This window comes from Cyprinus carpio, chromosome A25, assembly GCF_018340385.1.
Source record: "Cyprinus carpio isolate SPL01 chromosome A25, ASM1834038v1, whole genome shotgun sequence".
In the NCBI taxonomy this organism is placed as follows: domain Eukaryota; kingdom Metazoa; phylum Chordata; class Actinopteri; order Cypriniformes; family Cyprinidae; genus Cyprinus; species Cyprinus carpio.
The window spans coordinates 4,422,624-4,431,945 of NC_056596.1; the positions used below are offsets into that span (position 1 = coordinate 4,422,624).

The following is a 9,322-nucleotide window of genomic DNA, read 5'->3' on the forward strand; positions in this document are numbered from 1 at the left end:
TGAAGTCAATTGTTGTTTTCGTGTGTAAGATGTGAGAGAAAAGTACATTAGTGATTTCAAATATGAAATTTAATCGTAAGCTTGGTGAACAGTTTTGGAGAATTTGATGTTTCCCATCATCAGTATAACATTGGCCAGCACAATTTATATATATATATATATATATATATATATATATATATATATATATATAATACCTCAATTAAAGTATTTGACAAAACATTCAGGCAATGTTTTTGGTGAAATCTTACAAATTACACTCATTTCAGTTTAAAAATACCTCAGCTTTTTATAAATGGTGTTAATATTTTGGATGCTAAATGTACTAATCATTTTTTGAGAAACTTTCTCATTACTAGCAACAATTTTGTTATTAAAGCTAAGGCAAAATGTTCAGTACTATAACCAAACATTACTTTTTTACCGTATGGACTGTGCCACATATTTTTTTGTTTAATAATAAAGTAAAAGAATTTTAAAATCAGCATTATTACCCTTGTAATAAGTATATAAGTCCATTTAACCATAATATTTCTCCACTCTGATCTTTCGGCCAAGAGGAAAAAGAATCTATTTCACATTTATTCTATTTCTGTTATTATTCTTATCTACATTTATTATTATAATCACTTCAAAAATTATCCTCTAATAAAAAGCTCTGAAGACATCTCGTATTATAGAGTATTTTTTAAGTAAATTGTAATTTTTTACCTCTCTCCTCTGTATTCCCCCATATGTTCTATGTTTTTGTTCTGTATTATTTGTTTCTTTTGTATTGAATTATATTTATGCAATAAAAAAATGCAGAAAGAAATGAAAGACACACTATTTATATTATATATATAGTCACTTTATGTTAATACAATACTGGTTGATGGATCTGCAGGGAATCATCTGTCTACGAGTCAACAGTCCCCTAAAAGAACAAACAAATCTGTCAATGAGGTAACGATGACATTCCCAACAATTGTGACTGGCCTATCGAGTACAGCGCTGAGAAATGTAACATGCATCACGTGAACAACAGCGATCTAGAGAATACTTTACATTTGAATATTAACAGAACATTTAGCAATTGAACAAAAAATAAAAACAACTAATATAAAAACACATACTGCATAAAAAATAAGAGACAAGGGGCCAAACATGCCCGACCAATAAGATACAATTGGTTCACACAAGCCCGCCCATTTACATCTCAATGTGTTGCCAAGACCGCGTTTTTCCAGCGGAATTCTGAAACTTTAACACTGTTGCCGCAGGTTGAAGCGACCCCATTAGCGTGGTATTTAGACACTGGAATGCAAATTTTACCAGGGGAACACTGCCCAAAAAGTGAATTTACCCCCCGGAGGACGGAACCCATTTGGACTAGATTTGGGCTAATTTTGAGTAGCAATTGGGCGGGTTTTATTGTGAACACCTGGCAACCCTGACGTCAGCAGGTTGGTGGATAATAACAGTTGGGTGGTGAGCACGTAGGGTTCAAGTGCAAAGAGCAGACTGTTACCAAACTTAACAAATAACACCCATTTAGGCAGACCCCGAGCTCCGTGGTTTAGGTCCGCAGCAGTGTTGTATCGTGTTTAGGGTGTGATTGAAGAGCTGAATAATGGCAGACAGAGATAAGGCGACGGATCAGATGAAACTGTGGAAGGACGGTCGCGGCTCTCAGGTCTGCTGCAGAATTCATATATCGTATATTCTTAATATGAGTTTGTGTGCTTTAAATAGTTTTAACCGTTTATTTTAATGGTTAACTGAGAAATTGTGCCAAAGGTCGCAGGATTGTAACGCACCAACACGAAAATATCTGCTGATATCTTCGTGTTTTAATGTGCAAAACGTCTCTAAATTACACTGAAGTGTTGTGTCGCTTTAAAAAATGGCTTTTTCCCCCCTGAAATTCAGATCTGAAAGGGATATTTGTTATGACTGCAGTGACAAAAAACACTGCATAATCGCACTGCAAGTAAACATTTATCATATATTTGTGATAGTTAATACTTGTTACGAAGGAATATATAGCGTCCAATATATTTATATATAATTGCACAAAACACTTTATCAGATGCTGGATCGCGAAGTGAAAACTGAATCCTCTACGGTCTTATTTATATGCATGGTTGGTTGTTTCGAATCTGTAATGGTTCGCGAGTCGAAATGTACACAATTAAGCACAAAACAGATAAGGTTTATTACATAATTCCAAGTGAAATGTATTCGTAGTTGAAATGGGTCAACGACATGCTTAAACCACGGAAGACGGTCGAGCCCCCGCCCCGTCCCACTCCTCTTTAACGTGATTGGTCAATAACATGATTGACACCTCGCTCATCAAATCAAAATTTCGAATCCAATTTTTACAATACCTGATATGTTGTGAGAAGCCACATAGGCCCCTCTCCCTTTGTTTATTTAGCGAAGACCCGACAGATAACCTCAATTACTTCTGCTACAGTTAAACTTTAACAAGATAAATAGAGAAATAACTATTATAGTTATTTAATCCATATTTTTTTAGGCTAGATGCCTTAAGAACAATATTTGTTTTGCCAGTATAGTTTAATAAAATTAGTTTACTCCAGTGTCACACCTTAGAGATGTCAAATTAGTTTTAAATCAATTCAAGTTCAATACAATTTCTTTTATTATAATGTTGAATTTAATGCAGTCGTGCAATACAAAAAATAGATTAAATATTTTAATTAAAATATAACTAATATTATGACATGATTTCAAAGGGTTTCCTGTTGAATAATAATTTAAAATCCATATTATGGTGAGTTCATTGAATAAAATGATTTGGTTTGTTTATTTGTTATTTTAAATAGATTTAGTGTTGCTACTCTGTCTCATTTTGTTTTATTTTCCCAGCGGCCAGATGTCCTGACCACTGGAGCTGGAGTCCCGGTAGGGGACAAGTTAAACTCAATGACGGCGGGTCCACGTGGGCCACTGCTGGTCCAGGATGTGGTTTTTACTGATGAAATGGCCCACTTTGACCGAGAACGGATACCAGAGAGAGTCGTGCACGCAAAAGGAGCAGGTTTGAGTTTTTAAAAATGTTTTTGAAAGTCTCTTATGTCCACCAAAGCTGCATTTATTTGATAAAAAAGCAGTAATATTGTGAAATATTATTTTAATTTAAAATAGATGTTTACTGTTGTTATATATTTTAACATGCATTTTATTCCTGTGATGCGCAGCTGAATTTTCAGCATCATTACTCCAGTCTTCACTGTCACATGACCTTCACAAATCATTCTGATATGCTGTTTATTATTATTAAATCAATGTTGAAAACAGTTGTGCTGCTTCATATTTTTGTGGAAACTGATGTTTTTTCAAGATTTTTTGATGAATAGAAAATACAAAAGAACAGCGTTATATGAAATAGAAATATTTTGTAAACATAAATGTTTTGCTGTCATTTTGACTAACGTGTCAGTGACAGTATTAGTGCACATGAGAGCTGTGTTCTGATTGGATAAACAATAGTGGGACGCTTTAGAGCTTGTATTTGATTGGAAGGAGGGCATGAACTTCAAACTAAATCTCTTCTCTGTCTCTTCACAGGAGCTTTTGGCTACTTCGAAGTGACCCATGACATCACACGCTATTGCAAAGCCAAAGTGTTCGAACACGTGGGAAAGACGACACCCATCGCTGTTCGGTTTTCAACTGTGGGTAGGTTTCTGTTTAGATATTATAACATTTCTAGTGGAGTCTGTACTCTGTATGGATCGATTGTTTTGTTGTTGCATGCTCTCGCTTACATACCTAGAAAAAAGTATAAAGCACCACCTTTGCACCTTCATAAATGTGTATTTGTTTGTTTATAGCTGGTGAGGCTGGGTCAGCAGATACTGTCCGGGATCCTCGAGGTTTTGCAGTGAAGTTTTACACCGATGAGGGCAACTGGGACCTTACAGGAAACAACACCCCCATCTTTTTTATCAGGGATGCGCTTCTGGTGAGAGAGACAGTCTGTACGCAGTCCGTGGTTTGTCATCACGAGCCTAGTCCCAGTATTAACAGTATATATATGTGTGGACTGTGTTTGTAGTTTCCGTCCTTCATCCACTCTCAGAAGCGGAATCCGCAGACTCACCTGAAGGATCCGGATATGGTTTGGGATTTCTGGAGTTTGCGTCCTGAATCGTTGCACCAGGTACAGCTGCAGAAGTTGCTCACTTTTGCGTTTCTCATTACTGTTGAATGTCTCGCTCATGTCGGTGTATGTGTATGTGCAGGTGTCTTTTCTGTTCAGCGATCGGGGAATTCCGGACGGCCACCGTCATATGAACGGATATGGATCGCACACCTTCAAACTGGTCGACGCTCAGGGCCAGTCGGTGTACTGCAAGTTCCACTACAAGGTACTTACTCTTGTTTGTGTACAAAATCAACAGCTCAAAGTGACAAAATCACAGCCAAACAGAACAGATTTGATGTTTAATTAGGGCAAAAAATATTACCATGATATTCATGTCCTATCATTAATGGAGAAAGAAATGTATTCCAAATGTTTGTTAGACCTCAATGTAAACACAACTTTTTGTTTCCAAGACTTTACCTTTTATTAATTTAGGCCCCCATTAAATCCATTTCAGTTTATCCCAAATTCTGTGTTTTTTTTATTTATTATAAAAAAAAATTGGTATTCTGTTTTATGATTTAATACAAATGTTTAATCAAAAATCATCTATTGAAATGAATTCATAAAACAATTTAATCAAGAATTTAAAATGTAATCAATTTAAAGTATTGCAATTAATTTACAACAACAAAAAAAAACAATGCACAACAGAACTTTTATACTGTATGAATTAAAGCATGGATGTGAAGTGTCTGGGTTGATAGGTATTATATTCTTTAGTAATAATAAAAATAGTGGTAATAATAATAGTCAATGTCAAGTTTTAATTAATAGTATTATCACTCATTCTCGTCTTTCAGACTGATCAGGGCATTAAGAATCTGACAGTTGAAGAGGCCGACCGTCTGGCTTCCTCTGACCCCGATTACTCCATCAGAGATCTCTACAATGCAATCTCCATCGGCAACTTCCCATCCTGGACTTTCTACATCCAAGTCATGACCTTTGAGCAGGCGGAGAACTGGAAGTGGAATCCGTTTGATTTGACTAAGGTATCCGCATCCCAGAATGCACCTCAAGACGCTACACTAGTGGTTCTCAACCTCTTTGACTTCAAGGCTCCCTTTGTCCAAAACAATATTTAAATGCCCTCCTATTTAGGCTTATATTTACCTCTAATACACACAAAAACAACTAAAACAATGGCAAAAACACTCAAAATGATTAAAACCTATTAAAAAAAAAAAAACTATAATAAAATGAAAAATATAAAAATATAATAGTAACTCAAATATACGAATCTATTTCTCATTTAATAAAAAAAAACAAACAAACTAAAAAATGGCAATTTAATTTTTTTTTTTTGCATTTTAGGGTTACTACAACATTCATTTTAAATAAATTATATGTAACGTATAAGTATTAAAAAATATTTAAATAATGTTTATGTCTTAATGATGCCTCCTGGTCACTACACAATTCCTATACTTCCATTTGTGCTCTTTTATAGTTTTGATGAAATAACTCGTTCTTCATAATACAGAATGAGATGTAGGTGTGTCCATCTGAATAACCGGCTCTGTATCTTTCAGGTGTGGCCCCATAAAGACTTCCCTCTGATTCCTGTGGGACGCCTTGTGTTGAACCGAAACCCTGTCAACTATTTCGCTGAGGTCGAGCAGCTGGCGTTTGATCCCAGTAACATGCCGCCCGGCATTGAGCCCAGCCCGGACAAGATGCTGCAAGTATGTTTGTACTAATGTGTCACAAAACCTATTAAGCAACCTACCCAGACACATTTCATAGGTTCGTTGCACAAGCTTAAAATGCACAAAAGGATGCTTGTTCACTTTTCTGTCCTTGAGCAAGTCGCTTAAGCTCTGCGTACTTGTAATAAGCATCCTTTGGATTAAACCATCAGTGACTAATAACTAATTGCAAGAATGACTAGACTGACTAAATACTGCAATTACTCAATTTTGTCGCCACAGGGGCGTCTTTTCTCTTATCCGGACACACATAGGCATCGGCTCGGAGCGAATTACCTCCAACTGCCTGTCAACTGCCCCTACCGCACCCGTGTGGCAAACTACCAGAGAGACGGTCCCATGTGCATGTACGACAACCAGGGTGAGTGACACACTCCAAACACGGCAGAACAAAACATGGGATGTCTGTGTTTGGTTTTGAGTTAGAGATGGTATTAGTCTCTTAAAAGTGAGTCAGATGAACAATGCAACATCTGTCTGGAATGCCTGATCTGGACATGTGACACAAACTTGCATTTCATCGGGCGTTGATGTTTTTTTTATAAACCTCTTGTTGTGGCAAAACAACACTAGTTCCTCTCCTGTCCTGCAGGGGGGGCTCCCAACTACTTCCCCAACAGCTTCAGTGCTCCGGAGACCCAGCCGCACTGCATCGAGTCCAAGTGTAAAGTGTCTCCTGATGTGGCCCGATATAACAGCGCAGACGATGACAATGTGTCCCAGGTTTGTTGGTGAACGTGTGTGCGTCTGTGTATGAATAATCACGAGTATGGTGAGTTCTGATGCACTGATGCATTCTGCAGGTGCGCACGTTCTTCATGGAGGTGTTGAACGAAGCCGAGCGAGAGCGTCTGTGTCAGAACATGGCCGGCCATCTGAAAGGAGCTCAACTGTTTATTCAGAAACGCATGGTATGATGTTTTGGTTTTGGTCTTGTGAGATGTTTTGCTCTTGTAAATCTCATGAAAAGTAGTCAAACGTCTCATTAGCAGTTTTTCATGAATATACGAACATGCCTAGAAAAAAAAAAATCATGTGACTTTGAATGTTTCAGATGGATTTTTGTGATTTTTGCAGGTGCAAAACCTGATGGCTGTTCACCCCGATTACGGCAATCGCGTTCAAAGTCTCCTGGATAAATACAACGCTGAAGGGAAAAAGGTAGAAAACATTCTGTCAGTGTCACACACATTCATGTGCACTGAAAAAATTGTAGAAAAATTTTGCTTAGAAGTTGCTTGTAAATTGTACAATTAATTACAAAAAAATGGCAAGTACAATAAATAGACAAAGACTAAAATAGAATTTTCAATAATCTATTATTTACATTTTTGAAGATTTTTTACAGCTTGTTATTTTAGTGTGTATCAAAATGGTTATAGTTAATTAGTAAGTTTAATTATTATAGCTATGATTAAAACCATTTAAAAAAATTATTTGAAATAGTTAACTCAATGAAAAATAAAAAGATGAAATAAAACATTATAATAATATATGTTTAAAAAAAATACTGTATATATTTCCAAAAACACACACAACAAAATTAAACTAAAATGAAAAAGTAAATGAATAATATAAGAATAAAATACAAATTCAAAATATTACAAAAATTATAGTATTTCAATGGTACTAAAATATATGAAAGCTTATTTTGGGAAAAAGGGTTTTTTTCCCCCCTTCACAATTCTGACTTTTTTTCTCACGCTATTAATGTCTTTTTTTTTTCTCTCTGAATTCTTAGTTTATCTTGCAATTCTGTTTTTCCCCCCTGCATGGTTTAGACACCTGACCTGTAGTCATGCAGAATTTTGAGGAAAAAAAAGTCAGAATTGCAAGATAAACAGTCAGAATTAATTTCTTTTATTCTGTGGTGGAAATAAGCTTTATTTGATCATTATTTCTCTGTCTTCTTTATCTCTCCAGAACACTATTCATGTTTATTCTCGTGGTGGACCGTCCGCCGTGGCTGCAGCTTCTAAGATGTGATTTCAAAGTGCCGCACCTCTGCGCACACACACACAAACACATTCATTCTCTTATAGAGTGTGATATAGAGTCATATGTTGTTTAATTCATTCCTTGTGTACTGTAGAAATACAGATATCATATCTAATATGGCCAATTCACAACACAAGTGGTATAAGCAAATGCAGCACTGATTCCTTAATCATGATTAATGCCGTCAAACCAAATCGAGGCCTTTGATGCATATGCAAGTTTGAGCCAATTCTAAACTATCAGCATGTTTCAGTATATTTCTGCATTTTGATTGTGTGCAAAATGTAGCAAATAATCATTTGAGAATGAACAACATATGTGTTTAACATTAATAATATGTGAGCCTTTTGATTGTTTTTTTCCTTTATATCTTGGCTACTAATGCCACTTAATTTTAAATAAGAGTAATTAACCTTTTCCGTCCCTTTTGCCTTAACTGAATATAATTGAGTTCTGATATTGCGAATGTAACATCTTTTGACATTTTGTAATGAATAAATCTGAATATTTGATCTCAGTGACTGAGTTGTGGATTCATTTTAGAAATCCTTTTTGCTCCCTCTTTCATTTTTGTCTTTTTCTTTAAAAAAATGTGTCCTCTTTGTTTTGGTCACTTTTTAAAAGTCTGAATTTTCAGGAAATTCACTAAATTCACATTGCCATCCCTTTTAAATTTGACTTGTTGTAAGTGTGAGATTTGAAAGCTACGATGGAGGTCAAAGGTTTTAATATAAATTAGTATATTCTAAATTTTAGTGTGTTCCTCCCACAAGAGGGACGAACTGCATGGCTTCGGAAGACTAAATATATTGCATGTTTCATATTCTTATTTATTTATTTGGGATTTCGGAACAATCTGTTTAAAGAAAGAAACATTACATGTTTTGAAAAAAAAAATTATGAACTTCTGTAATTTTTTTTTTTTTTTTTTTTTTTTTGTAAGAGCAGTACAGTAGGGGGCGCCATTTTCTAACATAGGAACCCCAGAGCCTAATATTTTGTAACAAAATGTATGTAACTTAAATAAAAAAAAAATTTAATGTTCAGCTGTAGCGCACATGCTTCCTAAACATTTGAGCTCTGGTGCTCCGATAAGGATGCGGGTTCTAGTACAGCTTGCGACCCATCCACATTTCTATCCTCTTCTAAAGAAAAGGGTGAAAAGCTCCTACTTACCCCTAAAAAAAAAAAAAAAAAATAGTCAGACATCTAGTAATGTAACATTTTTAACCCACTAAGAAGTTTAAAGTTTTATTAATGAATTTTTAGGCATTTATATTTATTTAGAATTCTTTAATAGCAGTCTGTTAAAATTATAATTATGCGGGGTTTTTTTTGACAAACCTAGAGATTTTGTTGAAATGGGTCCATGTATAGAAGCAGCACCCTGCCCTGATCTCTAGCAACAACCACATAATGAATGACCTCTCTCTGTCTCTGACTCCACCTATCT

The 9,322-nt window shown here is 35.5% G+C and overlaps 1 protein-coding gene across 1 annotated transcript; it reads left to right on the forward strand.

The window, feature by feature from the left end:
- The first annotated feature begins 1,445 nt into the window (after nt 1-1,445).
- On the forward strand, nt 1,446-8,386 carry LOC109050889 (catalase-like). The gene is made up of 13 exons (XM_042715094.1): nt 1,446-1,675; nt 2,878-3,049; nt 3,580-3,690; nt 3,846-3,976; nt 4,070-4,174; nt 4,257-4,382; nt 4,963-5,154; nt 5,695-5,847; nt 6,094-6,232; nt 6,464-6,594; nt 6,675-6,782; nt 6,949-7,032; nt 7,795-8,386. Exons 1-13 carry the CDS (start codon nt 1,613-1,615, stop codon nt 7,855-7,857), a joined length of 1,578 nt encoding a protein of 525 aa, XP_042571028.1. The 5' UTR covers nt 1,446-1,612; the 3' UTR covers nt 7,858-8,386.
- Nucleotides 8,387-9,322: the final 936 nt, after the last annotated feature.